At 33.5% G+C, this 19713-nt stretch overlaps 1 protein-coding gene across 1 annotated transcript in view; it reads right to left on the minus strand.

Annotated features, from left to right (window-relative positions):
• Window positions 1–18201, minus strand: part of LOC143195894 (transmembrane and immunoglobulin domain-containing protein 1-like) — a 35562-nt gene extending 17361 nt beyond the window's left edge. Inside the window, exons 1-2 of the mRNA XM_076403408.1 lie at window positions 17902–18201; window positions 9450–9660 (exon numbers count right to left, since the gene is read on the minus strand). Of these exons, the coding sequence (XP_076259523.1) occupies window positions 9450–9660; window positions 17902–18201 (511 nt within the window). The remainder of the gene's footprint in view (window positions 1–9449; window positions 9661–17901) is intronic.
• Between the last annotated feature and the right edge of the window lie 1512 nt (window positions 18202–19713).

Consider the following 19713-nt stretch of genomic DNA (forward strand, 5'->3'; position numbering starts at 1 on the left):
ATGGTTTCTCGAGCTTTGGCGACTCCAAATTCCAGTAGTCTATGACTGAGCAACTATAATCTGCTTTTGGTGGCCTTTCACTTTAAACTGCCAGCATCTTTCCATGTTCTAGTAGACTACGTTAGTTCAGAGAAACTTCAGTCCGCTCTTGGTAGCCTTACACTCGAATTGCGATACTTTTATCAGGATTGGGCTAAGAAAGGCTTCGACTAATTGCGGAACGATCTAACCTGAATTAACATCAACCTACCGTAGTTCTTGATAAGGAATTATTTCAAAATAAAATAGCTTAATAATTTCATGTGACGACATGTGAAGTCTTGGAGCAACAAAAACTTATTTTTACTATCACTTATATTTTAATTTTTGCTATATAGAACTATTTTATTCGAAGATAAGTAATAGAACACTAACATGACTGTTTTTTTTATTCATAGAGCAATTGGTAATTATTGTAGTTTTGAAGTATTTCAGTATTTCAGTAGTGCGATATTTCAGAAAGTTTGGTGAGCCATTACGTTTGCGGTTGCTATACTTTTAAAAATGTTTGTTTGCAATTGGTTTCATTATGTGGATTCATCAGTTGCTATATTAGTTGTAGATGCCTATTGATTTTTAAAGTCAATATTTGTACACGTAGATATAAAACTAATGATTGATAAATCGCGTTTTCGCCTTCTTGTAATAGGTGAATGAATCGCAGCCTAATATCGATTTGTCATTCAAACATTTACGATTTTGTTTTATTCAAATAAAATAAAAGGGTATTGAGGCTAATATAAACGAATAGATTTGTACGTTATTATTTTTTTGGTTGTTTTTAAATATTTGCTTCTTAATCGACAGACAAGTTCTTCAATAAGATATATTTGGCTGACCGTTTGGGTTTATTTTGTGTGTATTTCTAATCAATTCAAGACTCACGCTACCTATAACACGGGAATGAAGTAATATGGATCGAAGAACTCGAAATGCTAGAAAAAAACTCAATTTTAGGTCTAATAGGATTGCGTAGTAGCGTGAAAAGTTAACTGAAATCGAAATGATTTGTATATATATATATATGAAATGAATGATATCATAAACTTGTGTAGCGCGTCAATTAGCCAATAATCTTGAAAATTTCAAACGAGCTGCTTTGGTTCTCAGTTTCTCAGTACCAGTGATGGTCATTATGGTCATTATATATATATATATATATATATATATATATATATATATATATATATATATATATATTTATATATATATATATATACTTTATAAGCTCAGACTACGACCAGAACTTAAGAAGATAAGTTTGTGGGACTACCACATTTCAATAACTTTTAACAGAACGTTTGTCGTGTTAGCTGGTATTTTATATTCTAAACGAACATTTATGGGTTTATATATAATCAAAAAAACACCTTTTCTTCTACCTTGTCTTACAAAGGTGTCCTTTGTTTCTTAATGATGTAGGTGTGTTGTGTTTATTGTCTATTCTCTTCCTATATACATTCCTTCCATTTTTTCTATCTCAGTCCAGTCTTCTAGTTTCGACTGGGATTTTTCTTCTCCTCTGAAAAAATTCTCTGATATATTCATCCCAGGTTCGTTTAGATCGCCTTCTAGTTTTTCCTTTCCTGAATCCTTGACTACCGTATTTTGTGTACTTGTCTTATGTCCTCTGTGCGCAGTCCGCTCTCCCCACCAACTGAGTTGTCTCCTTTTAATGTACTCCTCTACCGATACAATATTGAGGATATTTCTTTTATTCATTTCTAAACCTGTCCATCTTTGTGATGCCCTTGAATCTTCTGGGGGATTTCATTTCTGTTGTTTATATGTTACTTTTATCTCTCTTTGACAGTGCCCACGTCTCGCAATTAAAAATTAGGGTTTGTCTGTAAATTGCGTTGTACACTTCCATTGGGTTTATATCGACACAAATGTACTCTATACCATCGCTTCTATATTTTTTTGTCACGAGAGTATTCGACGCTTGAGTAAAATTAAATTAACCTTAACCAACTCATGAATATAGGCAATTAAATCGCATTTTCGTCACCCTACAGAGGCCTGAATAATAACAAAACTATAGAAATAATTATAATAATACACTCCGTTAATAATAAACTGCCAATCTCCGTAATCCTTTAACAATTTGTATCGATTGGGCATTGTGGAGTTCAACCGACCGCCACGTAAAACAAAAACCGCCGAGAATATAAATTCCAATTCAATCAAAACGTGATTATTGTCATTATTTAAATTTATCCCCATAGTAATTGGTTCTATTGTGAAACTACTCGTTTGGGCATAACAACGCACCGAACGTTGATATTTAATTAGTTATGGGAGAAGCATAATTATCGCGGTAAAGTAAATATCAATCAAATAATTTCCTGCTGCGTTTGTCAATTATTGGTAGAAATTCTTTCAAGTTAACCTTCTCATTTTACTCCTTTTAAAAAGAGATACAATGCTGTCAAATATGTAACCGAATCAGCCTACGAAAGTCTTCAATTGTTCAAAATATTAGTTATAATAACTACTTGTTATAAACCGGCAAACGTTATTTTAACACACAAATGACAGTGGTTTGGCAAATTTCACACCGCTGTTTTTATTATTACTCTGACTGAAAATGCCGAAGCCAGACAAAACAGGTTGCTTCTATAATCAGTTTTTGGAGCAGGAATGAGATAGTGGAGGCTCCCTCTTGCCAGTAAAATTCGTTATAGATGTAAGCGTTTTTACTGTTAAATATTATGTTGCTCCGATTTAACTTATAAACATTTTAGCGTGTTACACCTGCACTGAATGTTAGTATGGGCACAGTCACTGAAATATTGCGAAAAATTAAAAATATAATCTTGACCGAAAAGAAACCCTCAGAGGTCAAATGTGTGAAATATGTAAAAACAGTGTTAAATAAAAACTGTTAGTCTGAAAAGTATCCATAGAAAGTTTTAGAGATATGAAACTTTTAGAGGGATGTAGATCATTCTTTCATACACTGTTGGGTAATATATGATTTATATGGTGTAAAGATAACCCACGAAGAGGTCTAATGATACTTTCAGACATTGATTACTAAAATAATATAATATTTAAAGGCATATAATAAATTCGAGGAAGGCTTATTTCAATTTGCGTGTTTAGACGACATATGGATATTTCAGAATTGGACCAATATACCCGATGGTAAGACGGTTAAAGATGGTTAAGACAACAAAAGTTGATGGAAAAAGATAAACGTTAGAATGATAATTAATTAGGTCTCATAAATCCCTTTCTTGAATTATTTGCAGCACTATCGGTTATTATTATGTGCTTATTTATTTTGACAGCGATATCAATCGACGAAAATGTGTAGTATTAATGCAAACAACTGTTGGACAAGTTAACTTTTCATTGGAATTCGATTTTTTTAATATTTCTTTTCTTAAAAATAACAGATTACATTTTATTATCATTAAGTTATTCATTATATACATAAATTAATGATGGAAAGCTCAAAATTGTATTTTCGACAATGAATATATTTATTGTTTGCTTTGAAGGAATCAGCTGCTGAAGCCCATCAAACTCTTTTAGATACTTATGGTGATGCTGTTTTGATTATAATGATAAAGAACGACTTAGAAGACAAAAATTCGAAAGCAATGATTTGCATGATTATTATTATTGGATGGAAACATAGCTCATAATTTCACTCCACTTTCAGGCAATTGTTGATTAATCAACTATTTCCCGAAGTTCGTAAAGGACCAAGATGATTCAAAAGAGTCAAAATGGCTACTACACGATTTTGAAAAATGCCAATATTATTGAATATGAGAAGTTTGATCTACTACGACAATCTCAACTGCAAAAGGTCATGGTATAGTATAGAAGAAGCATCCACATACTCCATCCATCTAAGTGAAATATTCATGGCTATTGTGCTTCAAGTCTTGATGTGCATAAAGTGGGGTTAGTTAGGTGTAGTATTATACGAGATGATAAAACTTCTTGAAACTATTACTGTAAATGTCTCTGACGTTAACTAAATAAATAGAATGACGTTTTGTTGCAAAAAAAACAGCAGTAATTAGTAACAGACGCAAATTCATACTCTTGCATGAATTTTAATTATTATTTTTAATGCTCAACCACTTACAAAAGTTGTTAGAACTGAAAGATATTGAAAATGGACCGCTGATTGGATGGCTGGCAAAATAGTCTCGTTCTTTCGACGCCGTATCGCCATGTTGGCAGAATGATGGAAAATAATTATGAAATTTAATTAAATAATAATAATTTAAATATTTTATGAAAATATATATATATATATATATATATATATATATATATATATATATATATATATATATATATATATATATATATATATATATCGATCGATTTTTTAGAATATATTTCAGCATCTACTATATCAGAGCATGGTGTTTTCGTTAGGTTGATGTCAACTTTTATAGTTTTTGTAACTTATTTTGGTTTGACTAGATCTATTATTGATTCAGTTATCGGTAAGTTAGTTCTACAATCAGATTCCTTAAAATATGTGTTTATGCGTTGAGTTAACCAAGAACCAACAGAGGAGGTAATTGAAAATACCTAATAATATTGGAAATATTATAATAGAGAGGGACATTTTAAAATTATTGACAATCATGAATAATTATTTTTTATATATTAGTTTTACTTTCGGATATATCTTTAAAGAAAAGGGGGTAAACATATTGGAAAAGGTATATGTGAAAATAAATTTGAAAATGGGACACAAGCTTGTAATAAAAAATGTTTAAAGTAATAATGATTGTCAGATCCGATTGTCTGCGTTTTTCTGTCCGGAAAAAAGGAACATAACACTAATGGAAAGAGCGAATTAACAAAACTAAAAAACAGTAAAAAATGAATTTTTAATACTGACTGTGTACGTGCTGTTAGCTATTGTTGCCTTTTTTTAATTTGAACTAATGGGGACATTCTGAAAATAGAATATAGTTTTGATGAAATATATATCTTTTATAATTTTGTTTTTTTTCGTTTAAAAGGATGCGTCCATTGGAGATGATTCAAAAATTCCCATAATTTATGGAAATATAATTATTTTAGTTGCGTAGCAACTTAGCCGGTTCAACTGGACCAAACAGGTGGTTCCCTTTATAATAAATGGTTGATACTGATAGTTGTTTTTTAATTTGATTCAATTTTTACAACAATATTATATACCGGAATTATTTGATGAAAAAAATGCCACATAATATTTTCATGGGATTTATTTTATATTTATAATATTTAGAGGACATTTTTTATTTCTTTTCATTGAGTAAAATATAACTGACTATTACTGTTACTCTAATATTATTCAATTATTAGAGATAACACCTTTTGACACACACTGAAAAAAGACTTACACAAAGTAGTATTTTTAATGAATAACTAATGTGAAAAGGGGGTTAACCTATCGAACATTTGTAGTAAGGTAAATTTTTAAACAAACAAAACTTTTATTAAACATTCCCAGGTATATTTTTTTTAATTTCTTGAAGCTTTGCATGCCTAAGTAATTGTACTTGTACATATATAGTTTTAGATCCATACAAAATAATGATTGTAACGCTGATGTACAAAGAAAATGATCACTATAGGTATTATAAAGGGTTACTATACATTCACAATTTTAAAATTGACAATGAACTCTGGCAAAATTTGCTAAATCATTATACGTATATCATATCTTCCAAAATTTTAAAAACAAACGTTGGAAATTAAATTTTTGTTTATATTACTAAATACTAAATTAATTTTTGTGGTTAATACTAAATTAATTTTTGTGGTATAAGTTATTAATTAATTCACACCAAAGTATATTTGCTATGCTAAAATACGCATATCATATAAAATATTCGATATGTTGTAGTTAAAATAAAATTACACGAAACAATGACACAATATTTGCATTTCGTCTATTTAAATTTTCATTTCGATTTTGATTAGTAATCAATTATGTATTTTCAATTAACGTAATTGTTACACGTTATACGCATGTTAAATTATTTTACCTTTAATTTATCAGCTACATGATCTAGTGGAACAAATAAGTGCTATAAAATCGTACTCCGTATTAAATATACATAAATATGAAGCGACAATTGGATATAAATAGGTGGCGTTAGTAATTAAATTAACTACAAAGCTGTTCAATTCGTTCGCGAATCTAAATAATATTAAAATATTTTTGTCCATAACTATATTTTAGGTGTACTAAATACTAAATACCCTGTTAATAAATGTAATTTTCTATAATAATAAAGATAAATATACACGCGATCAGAATCCACTGATTTTATCTATTTAACATGTCAATTGAAAATTCTCCGGCCTACCATAGTAAAATACATTTTTTTGCCAAAATTAGTTTTTTTATTCAACATAATTCCCTTCGAAGGTGATACACTGATTATAGCGACCCTCCATCTGTTCGATACCATTTTTGTAGTACGACTTGTTCTTTACTTCAAAATAGGCCTCAGTTTCGGCGATCATCTCTTCATTCGACAAACATTTCGTCTCAGCGAGCATTCTTTTGAGATCTGGGAGCAGAAAATAGTCGCTGGGGGACAGATCTGGAAAATATGATTAACACTGACTTGTAACACGGTGCATTGTCTTGGTGACGCAGCACTTTCTTTTTCTTCAAATGCGGCCGTTTTTCGGCGATTTCGTATTTCAAACGGTCCAATAACGCTATGTAATAGTCGTTGTTGATGGTCCTTCTTGATGATTTGGTTCTTTTTCAAGGTTGTCATTTTTCAAGTTCATCATGTACAGTCTACTCGGATGACTGTCGATTGACTTCGGAGTGAAATGAGCCATATTTCATCCATTGTCACATATCGATGCAAAAACTCGGGTTTATTATGCTTGATCATCGTCAAACACTGCTCCGAATCATTATCTCGTCGTTGTTTTTGGATAAAAGTGAGTTCGCGCGCCATCCACTTTGCACAGTGTTTTATCATACCCAAATATTCGTGAATAATATGATTTACACGTTCAGTTGAAAACTTTAGAGTGTCTGCTATTTCATCCAATTTCAATTTACGGTCATTCAAAATCATTTTGTGGATTTTTTAAATATTTTATTCGGTAACAACCTCTTGCAACCTAAACTTAGCATACCAATCCTTGATGGTTGATTTTCCAGGGGCAGTATCTGGAAACTCGGCATCAAGACAAGATTTTGCTTCAACTGTATTTTTCCCTTCAAAAAGCTTTTATCAACACGCGAAATTCCTTTTTATCAATTTTTTTCACAAAAACAATTGTTGCTTCACTCGAAACGCTATAATTCACAAACTAATCCGACAGCTGTCAAATTTATACAGGCATCTTTTGACGGTTAGGGCTAGCTAAAAGATATATCGATTTAATTTTAGTAGTGCCATCTATGTATCAGACCGGGGACTTTTCAAGTGGGCATAGGAATATTCGTGAATATTTTTGTATGCTTTGGCCCAAACATGTCCAAACACCCCACGATGTCACTACTTGCTCTTATTCTGATATCTTGAAATAAATTTATAGACACTTTGTTTTCATCCTTAAACAAATCAGAACTGGTGTATTCAGTACGATTGTTCCAGGTAGATCAAATGGTCAAAATCAAAAATAATAACCATCAGGACCAAGAAAAGAATAACCAGGAGTATCAAAAAAGTCATAAAACAATGATTTGAAAGACCTATTGGGTGAAAACTCAGCTCAAAGTCTGAAGAAATGTTCAGGTAGCTTAACAAATGAATCAACCGTTTCTAGGTGTTAAACTATGGTGGAAAAGATCTAAAAGGCGAAGAAAATTTCTTGAAAACATTGCTTGTTTCATTGCTTATTGCGGCGTATTGTGACTAACGGTAAAAAGTATATGTAATTCGATAACCTTAAGGACATTTTTATACTTTTACCAGAATAACCAGCTGATGTCGATTCGGGTTCAGGATAGTAAGGTTTTGCGGGCGACAGAGAACCTGGGTTACGACTGGGATTGTCGAATTTGCTTTGATAGGAAACCTGGAAAGGAATTTGATCAGATTATTATCGTGTTGCAAGGCGGCTAGAGAAAACCTCACACTGAGCAAGTTCGTGAAGCTTTTCACCAACGGGATGTCAGATTCTAGGTGGGTATTTGCATTCTTCATAAGCCATGGGACATTGAATAACGCGTGGACATTTTTGGAATGGAACACTTGGAGTAATGCAAGTTATATCTCGGAGACGTACCGATAATATACCAGCGCTCCGTACAGGCAAACTGGTCGGACCAGCTTTTGTACGGAGTCGCTTTCTAGTAGGCTGTATACGCTATTGCCTTTGCAAATAGCGTGCTGAATTTGGGCTGACCACTGGAACCTGCGATCGAATTGGAAACCAAGGTATGATGCCTTCTGGAGCCAGGGGATAGGAATTTTTTCGATTTGGAGGCGATAAGCGAGAAACTCCTTCTTATGGTGGAACATTCTAAGAACTGTCTAAGTTTTGCTCAGGTTAATATGCAGTTGCCAGAATTTATACTACGCAATTGCCTGGTTGAGTTGGACCTGGAGTCTGTTACGGATGGCGTCGGGACTGTAACCGGCGATCAAGAAAGCTGTGTCGTCTGTATAAAATGGTGTGTGGTTGCTTGGAGAGTGGGAAACATTAAATACTATCATTTCATATAGTAACAACGCTAAATATCTCGGAATGAATCTTGATGCAAAACTTCGCTGGAATGAACATATAAAGAAGAAAAAAATAGAACTGGAATTGATATATACTGAAATCTACTGACTAATTGGAAGAAAATCACAAATATCAGCACATAATAAATTACTATTTTATAAGCAAATACTGAAACCTATATTGACATACAGAGTTCAATTATGGGGATGTTCTGCAAAGAGTAACATAAACAAAATACAAATTTTTCAGAACAAAGTCCTGAGAGGTATTGTGGGCGCACCCAAATACTATAGGACTGATTACCTCCATCGAGACCTTCAGATACCCACAGTCAGTCAATTGAATAAGTCAATTGTCAAGAGAATTGCAAGGGGGCATGAGGAAAGACTTCATTCTCATGAGAATATTGAAATATTGCAGCTTTTGGATACAGACTACAAGAATCAAACCATTTGATTTTATGTAGAGTTGTCTAGTGAGGTGCATATAATAAAAAAAATACAGCAGTGACATGTATAAATATTATTTCGCCAGAGACTGAGATAGGGCCGATGGGCCCTCCTAGTTATATACTCAGATTTAAGTTATCATAAAGACAAATTGTAGGTTAGACGGAAACGACTAGTAACAATGTAATAATTAAATAATAATAATATAAAAATTGGTATATATTTTAAGATAGGTGAGTTTATAAACTAAGAAATATATATATATAGAACAAACAATGAACTTACCATCAATGTACAGCATGACAGGTAAACTAATTTTTGGTTCCGTGTTGACTTGACATTCGTATACTCCGGCGTCTCTCTTTTGCACGTACTCTATATGCAAATCCCAGTCGTCGCTGTGTTCCGGGTGTCTCACGCTGAAACGTCCATCGCCGGTATACGTGTGTATTCCCGAGGTGAGTATGTGCAAATCTCTCTTACGCATCCAGGAGACCTGAACAAAAGAAAAGCGGCTACAACAATCTAATCGTGTCGGTTGTTTTTATCAAGACGGCCGCGGTGTGCTTCGGATAAGAAAAAAAAAACGAGAAAGATAAAAAAGAAAACTGTCGATGGAGAGACCGGTCTTTTTCCGCTCGGTCTGTTTATTTTGTTTATCGTTTCAGGCTCAGGCGGCTTGACGGATATATTTCTGACAGGTGGAACGATGTAGGAGTGGAAATTCGTTGACGGTATGAATGCTGTCGACGGTTTGTTGTGATATGTGTTAATGGAGATGCATCTTGATGGTGTACATTCATGTTTGAGTGATATAACATTAATTTATACTAGGTTGTTCAATATATTCATGGGGTATGTAACAGTGAAATTAAAAATCATATAAAATTATGAAACTAGGATAGGGTAATTTTCAGAGCATGAAAATGGGAATGTAACATGTAAATAGTTATCTAGTGCTGCTTGGTAGAGTATGTTAAATATGTATGTGGACATTCATCCTGTATCAAAACAATTAGCAATGGCAACAATTTGAAATAGAATTGGTATTAGAAATAGTATGGTATTACCCAGCAGACAAAAGATTTTTACAGAATTATGGAATTCCCAACATTAAAAGAGAAAACATCCAAGTCCTACCCTCAATCAAGGACCCGACGATGGAGCTGGACCTATAAAAGCCCGATAGAGATATTTGACGGTCTCTTCTATCTCCGGGAACCCTGGAGAAGCTGTGTCGTCAACTGTAAATTCTCAATCACTCGAATAAGTCATAAATAATCCCGTTAGTTTCTATTGCTTCACCACGTGCGCATACTCAATTCTCACATGTATATAACAATATTAGTGTCACTTGTTAGCGTCTACGTATAAGTGTTACCCTTAACTTAAGCTTGAGTAGTTTTTATTTCCAAATTGCATTGCTTGTGTAGTGATGCAAGTAAAAGGGGATGGTAATAAATTAATTTGTAAGTTAAGATTGCATTAAGCATATCTATTTTAAGACTAAAAGAGTGATATATATGCATAAAAAGCAGAATCTTCTTGGAAGAAGCATATCTAATGCAAGAAAAAATTGACAAATCGACCCAATTCTTAATATTAAAAAAATGATTTTTTTACTAAAGGCTAAAAAAAATAGTTATCTTATTTTATTCGACATTTTTATATTTTTATATACTCGTATGGTGATTTTCTTCCAATACCTCCATATATCTTGCGCAATACTTCTGGACAAAACACAACACCACATAAGGGTTGGATTATATTTGCTCTGGTGATTCTTTGATTCTTCTATTTGATCAGTGAAGATGTTTGATGATATTCTGCTACTCCTCCAACGCGCCGATTGAAAGATTGAACTTGCTTAGTTTAGTGGGGATGTACGCATTACTGTCTTGATGCTTTCTGATGCTTGGTACATCCGAAATTTTTATATTTTTATATACCGGTCCGATGATTTTAATTCATTACCTTCAAATATTTTGTACGATATTTCTGAATAAAACAGAATACACCATAATGATTCGATTCAATTGAAACAACAGTTCAATTGAAAAGTCCCCGGTCTACCATAATTAAACAAAATTTTTAGCAAAATTATTTTTTTTTATTCAACATAATTCCCTTCACGGGTGACACACTGATTATAGTGACCCTCCAACTTTTCTATAACGTTTTTGTAGTACGATTTGTCCTTTGCTTCAAAATAGGCCTCAGTTTCGGCGATCACCTTTTCTTTCGACGAAAATTTCTTCCCAGCGAGCATTTTTTTGAGACCCGAGAACAGGATCTAGTCGCTGGGGCTAGATCTGGACAGTACGATGGATGAGGGAGCAATTCGGACACCAATTCATGGATTTTTGCCATCATTTTCACTGACTTGTGACACGGTGCATTGTCTTGGTGAAGCAGTACTTTCTTTTTCTTCAAATGCGGTCGTTTATCGGCGATTTCCTCCTTCAAACGGTTCAATAACGCTATGTAATAGTCGCTGTTGATGGTCCTTCCTTTTTCAAGGTAGTCAATGAAAATTATTCCATGCGCATCCCAAAATACAGACGCCGTAACCTTACCAGCCGACCGTTGCGTTTTCCCAAGCTTTGGAGCGAGTTTATCGTGTGTAATCCACTAGGATGACTGTCGATTGAACTTCGGAGGAAAATGATGGACCCATGTTTCATCTATTGTCACAAATTAATCAAATTACACTTGATCATCTTCAAATACTGCTCCGAATCATCAACTCGTGATTGTTTTTGGTCAAAAGTGAGCTCGCGCGACGCCCGCTCTGCACAGAGCTTTCTCATACTCAAATATTCGTGAATGATATAATGGACACATTCAGTTGATATCCTCAGACTGTCTGCTATTTCATTCAATTTCAATTAACGGTGATTCAAAATCATTTTGCGGATTTTTAAAAAGTTTTCGACCGTAACATCCTCTTTTGGGCGTCCACTACGTTCACCGTCTTCGGTGCTCATTTCACCTCGTCTAAACTTACCAATTCTTGATGGTTGATTCTCCTAGGACAGTATCTGAAAACTCTTCATCAAACCAGTTTTTTGCTTGAACTGTATTTTTTCCCTTTAAAAAGCAATATTTTATCAACACGCAAAATTCCTTTTTATCCATTTTTTTTCACAATAGCTAAAGTTGCTTCATTCAAAATGCTATAATTCACAAACTAATGATCCGACAGCTGTCAAATTTACACAAGCATCTTTGAGGGTTAGGCTATATATATATATATATATATATATATATATATATATATATATATATATATTATATATTTATATATATAATTAATATATATATATATATATATATATTAATTCTAGTAGCGCCATCTATGTGTCAGGCTGGAGACATTTCAATTGACCTGTTATAATGCTGTTTGTATCTCGCCAGCTTTTGGCTAGATTCTATCCAAATTAACAGCGAACTCAAATCATTACAATGTATAGTGTATAGATTATTGCCTATTTTCATTTTATTTTATTTAAAAACCGATACAATACCGGACATATACCTGAATCAGCATATATAGTTCAGGAAAGATATTTGATGAAGTTTTGTTACTCCTCAAGCCAATACTGAACTAGTTTGGCATCATCTTGGAATATGGGAATATTGATATATTCATTAGCAATGATCTAGCCAGTGATGTGAATAGGAGGCTAAGCTTATTATTACGATTAATTACCTACCTACCCAATGATCATAATGTCATACATTTTAATTACTGTTTCCTGATGCTTGATATATTCGAAATATCCTTATTTTTATATGCCGGACTAATGATTCTTATTCGGTACTTCAGAACAAGGGAAAATCGGAGAACTAATAAGATTATAGGGTAACCAATGATATTTTGCCGAACCATTTCTATTATTTGTTACCTTATATCATCATTACCAATAATATCAATAACAATTAGTGAAAGGGCGACCGATAATCAATTCCCAGGTTTGCCCCCGCAAAGATCGATCCGAATTACCTTCACGAGCGCCCTTAAAATTGGACCCAATCGAGTCTAATAACGATTTCGTCGGAATTAATAAATTAATAGAGCATTAACCCGTCGACTCCGTCGAACTTGTATCGTTTACTTCTTTCCTTTTCCCTTTTTTCTATGGCCGTTCCCTCCTCACGCTCTCACTCCTCTAGGGTCACCGTTATCGTTATAATAGAACGAAACCCGCATTTCTATTCAACTAAAATTTTTTCTTAGTTCTTGGGGGCGCACGGTCGTAAATATTTTTTTATTATTTACAGCTTAGGTTAGATATGCTTAGTACAATCTTAATTTACAAATTAATTATTACTACAGTTGTGTTGTACTTGCATTAATGCACAACCAATGTGAGTACGGGATTAATACATCAGTATGTATTTCCCAAATTAAAATAAAACTTAAGCTAAAGCTAAGAATATACTTATACACTAAACCAGTTCGTATGGTTGGGTTCGCTTCAAATTTCTGATATCCTGCGTGTTGTCCAGTAGCTTTATTGCTTCCACATTGCTGTGATTTAGCATTCAAATCATATGTAGAACATTTTTTTGGTGCGTTTGATTACTAGTTGGTTTAATGTTTTAGTGCCACCCCATATTTGCACCTTATATGTCCAAATTGGCCTTATAATTGACTGAACCAACAGAACTCTTTGATTTTAGGTCAAGTAGACGGTATGTTTCGTCTAACCAGTACAGTTGCTTGACTTTGAGTCTAATCTGCTCTGCTTTTTGTCCAGCATGCTGTTTTCGGTTTAACCTACCATCGAGATATTTTACGAGGTGTTTAGTTGATTCTGCTTGAGAAATCAGGCAGTTGTTAATATTATATAGTTAGGTTTATGTCCTTTTGCCGCAATGCAAAATTAATATGGACAGATTTGGTACTACTAAGCTTTATTTTCCAGTACTGTTTCTTTTGCTGTTGGGATGTCAGTAGTGTAGGGCAGATATAGAAGTGGTCCCAAGACTCTACTTTGTGGAACTCCAGCCTAAATATGTTTAAGTGTTGAGAATGCCTCTTCATTGGAGAATATAAATTTTCTTTCGAAGGGATATGATTCTAGTAATACCGAGGTAGCGATTTGCTCACTTTGTATATTAATCAAGTAATTAATTTATATATTTGTTAAGAGCTTGTGAGACGTTCAGTAATATCGCAGAGCGGTAGTTTTTTTCTTCGAATGCATTTTCAAAAACCGCTATTATTTTGTGCAATTGATCGATTGTCGAGTGGTGATTTCGAAGTCCAAACCTGATATTTGATATTTCTATAAATGGTTTAATACTTTTTAACAATGGTTTCTGAAATAATTTTGATAACGCAGGTAGAAGTGAAATAGGCCTGGAAGATCCTACTTGCTTTACCGGTTTGTCAGGTTTTTTAAACATAATTATTCGACCAACCTTAAGACATTCCGCAACATTCTTCTATGTCTTATATGTCAACATGATTATTGCTTTTCGTGGTAGCTCTTTAATTATCTTCATTTATTAAATCTTCATTAACCTAGGTGAAATATCAACAATTCCAGGAGCCTTTTTAGGATTGGGTTTGTTGTCAATTTCTGTGTCAACTACCATTGGAGAGATCAGATATGCATCAACATCGGGCTGATAAACAGGATTTAAAATTCGGCCCAATCGAGCCTAATAATGATTTCATCGAAATTAATAAATTAATAGAGCATTAACCCGTCGACGCCGCCAAAGTTGTATCGTTTCCTCTTTTCCTTTTCCTTTTTCTCTATGACCCCTTCACGCTCTCACTCCTCTACGGTCACCGTTACCGTTATAATAGAACGAAACCCGAATTTCTATTCAATTAAAGTTTTTTTTCTTGGTTCTTGGAGGCGAACGGTCGAAGAGATGAAGCAAAAAATAAATTGGATATAGAATTGGCGAGGATAAAACAGCAACGGTATTATTTACGAATGGTCGCTCGTGAGGGTTTCGCGTTATTGCTTTCACGGCTTGTCCTGGGAGGCGTCGAACGATTAATAATCCAAATATCGATGGGGAACGGATAACCGCGGAGGAATGAGTTTCTCGCGCTTCTTTTATAGGACGAGTTCATCGAGCCGGAAGGTATGGTTCTGTTTCAGGTAAAAAACTAAAAGAAATGTTTTATAGAGAAGGACATTTTAAAAATGTTTACAACTAATTGAAGAAGGACGCATTCTAGATATTTTCCTTTAACTAATTTTTTAATTAACCCTTTAACTAAAACAAAATTAGGACTTTTACTATTTTTAAACTCGTTAATATCAAAAAAAGTAAATACAAAATTCCTTACAGCCTTAATTGAATGAAAAAATGTTAAAATTTGGTCGGGTCTTGGTCTTTTTTATCTTCCGCCTCCATGCCTTTCTATCCCCTACTACTCTCCTTCACACTAGGATATCCAGAAACTCGCGTGCATCTTCCCGAGTTTCATCTTCTCAGCGTTTTCGGGGTCTTCCCACTGGTCTTTTTCCGTGCGATCGACTGTCTGAAATTCCTCTTGGTAACCTTTTGTATTCCATTGTTATCACATGCTCGCTGTAACCGTGGTGGTCTGATAAATTCTGAGTGTGGGAGTTCTTTAAACAGATTATATAATTCCTGATTAGATCTAGTTCTCCAGATGTTATTGTCACTAATTGATCCCATTATCTCTCTCAATACCTTTCTTTCGAATATATTGAGCATATTTTTTGTTCTTTCCGTTCTTCCATAGCTTGCGAAATGATCCATCGACTCAATATTTTCTTCTACTAAGATTCGTGCGTCTTTATTACCTCTTTTCTGTATTAAAATCTTTATTTTACTTGGGTTAGTATTAAGGCGAATGTTGTTGGCATGTGGTTTTAGTTCTGAATATGCTTGGTTTGCTGCGTCTGCTCTGCGGCCCAGCTGTAGCGTCTTGTTTGTTAGCAAGACTTCCTTCCCGATGTCTACTTGAATTACTAGGTATTCTCTTCAACCCTTTACTCACGGACTATTACACAAGTTTCCAGGGTTTAGTGTTCTTTAGCCTGCGAACAGAGTGTTGTCCGCGCAGTAGCTAAACCACCTCTGGGTTTTCATGGAGGTCTCGGTTTTCGGCCTCGTTTTTCCCAACGAACTACCGAATTTCTCCCTTGAATATATATTTTTTTAATTTAATTATTTTATATACGTTTACTATCTGATACATGATATAAATTAAATGACGAACTTTATTGAAAAGTGAAAATTACCCAAGGTTAGAAGGTGTGGAACTGAGCATATATTGATCGAGTTGGCCGAGACGATTTATTCTAATAAATCCAGAGAGTCTGGACAATGAATATAGAGTGATAAACTTACTGGAACGATACCTAAAAAGATTTCTCATGTGGAAAGTCATTATTTTTAGAACCCCGAAAAAATCGTTTTTTTCCAATATTTATTTTGTCAATTCTTTTTGATGTTTTATTTAGAAGTAATTTAAGTTTATTTTATACTTTGTGTATGTACACGTTGATTGAATAATTATATATCTGCGTTTTTTGAGGCAATTATTATTTATTACATTAGGAGAAATATACGATAGAGAGTGTACGATGGTTCGTAATCAGTCTGGAAGAAACTGCATTCTATACGACGATTTAAGAGTCATTATGTATGAATAGGATTCTGGATCACGTTATCAATATCATTATCACATAAATCATTTTAGATTTGGGATTATGAAAACTCTTGGCAAATATCTTTTAGATATTTGATATTTGGTTCTATTCGATTTGTGAGATCGACGTGGGTATAGATACAACTTTCTGTAAAGTAATTTTGTATAATACATCCGTAAGACAATTGTAACCAGGAAATTATCCTCAGGACCTCTATTGATGCTTGTTATATAATCAAAACATGGCCAAAACCTATAAAATTAATATGATTCTGAGCAAAAAATTTAATCTTGGTTAGTTTTTCAATCTTAATATACAAATATATGGTATGGAAAGAACAGTGAGAGCACTAGTAAAAAAATGTAAATTGAAATGAAATGAACTCGAGTCCTTTTTGAAAATAATTTGATGGAATTGGGTTCATAATGTACTGTTCAAGACTGGAGATTAAAAAATGCCAGAAATGATCAATAAGAAAAGGGTTTGTTCAATTTTTGCAATATTAAATCACACGAAGGTTTAGTAACTGGTAAAGAAATGGAGAGAGATTGGCTGGAATGTTTTCATGCATCCATTATGTAGCTCTGAGATTGCCATTTTCTACAACCATTTGATCTGGTGTCTGAAAAACTGTATTAATAGGATAAAGCTGTCTTCGAAAAATGATTGAGACTCCTAATGAAGAGTCTACTTTGGTACAATTTTGTTTACAGCAGAAAAGTGGTAAACATTTGGCCGATTAAAAAGGTACATGAAACACTATTTTTAGTTTAAAATATATATGGATAAATCATGATTGAAGGACATAAAAAATAATCGAAATTACTTTTCATGCTGCTAGTTGTATCATCGTAAAATATGTTAGCAAACCAGACATTGAACGTATCCAGTTTTGCAATTCAAATCTAAGCACGAGATCATTAATTTGGATTCGTATTGATAAATCGCCACGACTAGCCTTTATCGTTCGTTATCGTGAAAAGCTGCTATGTTTTGTGACCGAGTCGAATTATTAATACCATCGAATCGCCGAAATCGGGAACGGGCGTCAATATAATCAATCATATAATCGTTTCACTTACCGTCCGATCTCCTGGATGTTTGACTCTGCAGCTCAATATCGCCGACTGGCCCACCACCGCCGTTACATTCCTGGGCCCGACGTCGTCGAAATGAGGCTTCTGGGGTTTTCCTGGCAACGTTTCCGACAATTTGGCTTTGGTGTGTGCGTTTTCCGCCGAATCCTGATTGGGCGTGCCGGCCAGGTCCGCGTATCCTGCAACAATGGTCTCTTTAATCACCGATCGATCCACTTCTGGTGTCGTTCGGCCAATCTGATTGTAAATAGATCGTTTCCCTTCACCGGAAAGAAACTTGCCCATTAGTTCGGTCTTCGAGCAAAAAATGAAGACAAAAGAATATCGTTAGAGGTTGGAAGATGGTGATTTATATAAAAATATGACTTAATCAATTTAAATAATGAACGTTTTACTGGAATAAACAATTAATACGTAAATATACTTATACTTATAACAACCTAACAAATAGTTCAATAGCTATAATATTTTTTAGTTAGAAGACAAATAATCTGCAATTTTAATCCTCAAACGTCAGCGTCCGTAATTTGCGAAGCGCTAAAATATCTGTGTATGACAGTTCCTTTCTTTCAGCCCAATCTAAAGCTTGGTTAAAAACGTGTATAGCTTACTGTCACTACATTTATAATTTAAATGGAAACTTCCTCACTTATTTGCGTAAATTAAGTAAAGTAAGTAAATTGTGTACAGACGAGTTTACTTTTTTAAAAAATTAAGGAAAAGAAGGAAAATAGGAGACACATAAAGAAAAAGTCGGTACGTATAGTGCAGATAATTACGAAATGTATTTGGATGTTCTGAGTTCTGTATGTCGCATATATTCATTTTTGACTACAGCTAGAAGACGACAGTAATAAAATATTTTTATCAAAAAAATGGAACCGATTTCATAAAATAAATAAGGAACTCACTAAGGTGTAAATAATAATCAAACTTAGATTTTTAACTAGAAAAAAAAACGTTTTAAAATAAAATATGTGCATAATAGTTGTTGTATTAACTAAATACAAATAATCAAAAAACGTATTCAATATATCTACTACACGTATTTTATATTCTACTATATAAATACAATTTAGTTTACTTCCTACCTAAATCTATTTATCTATTTAGAATATTGGTTTAACTATTACCAACCGATCACTTTAAAATCACTCAGTTCCAATGGAACCACATAAATGACGGAAAAATTGGCGAACATACATTAAAAAAATACACAGCTGAACATAGCCATAGCCTCCTCCTTTTTTGAAGTCGATTAAAAAGACCCGAGCGTGCTTTAATTGACCAGAACTGTTCATGCGTATATATTCTAAATTAGCTTGACAGATTCCACGGCCACGCATTGCTGTTCACAAGAGTTGTAATCAAACAGACGAAACTAGATTTATACAGCTGGTGGATGTCTAGATTTATAAAATTACAAGAGCTGACGAAGTTGTATTTTTAAATTATTTCTACAAGTATGTGCTACTACTACTGAATCAACAATTACTTTATGGTTATATTATTCTGAAAAACGCTGCGTTTAACACAAATATGGCAAGAGAGTCCTTTTACAATATCCTAAAAAGAAATACCTCAAAATGTGTAAGAGTTGGAGAACTATTAGATTCACTAGATGAGATGAAAGCATTTTGGATATTGGACGACCAAATACTAATAACTATCAAAAGAGAATAATTATCAAGGCCCATAAAAACACTCAAAAAATGTTAGTACATAATAAATACAGTTTTACAGCATTCAGACAAATTTGAAGTAAGATTTCATTATAAAACGTTAAAAATATGTTAA

This window comes from Rhynchophorus ferrugineus, unplaced genomic scaffold (assembly GCF_030347505.1).
Source record: "Rhynchophorus ferrugineus isolate W39M unplaced genomic scaffold, kcgeb_rfMv2 rfM4, whole genome shotgun sequence".
Classification (NCBI taxonomy): domain Eukaryota; kingdom Metazoa; phylum Arthropoda; class Insecta; order Coleoptera; family Curculionidae; genus Rhynchophorus; species Rhynchophorus ferrugineus.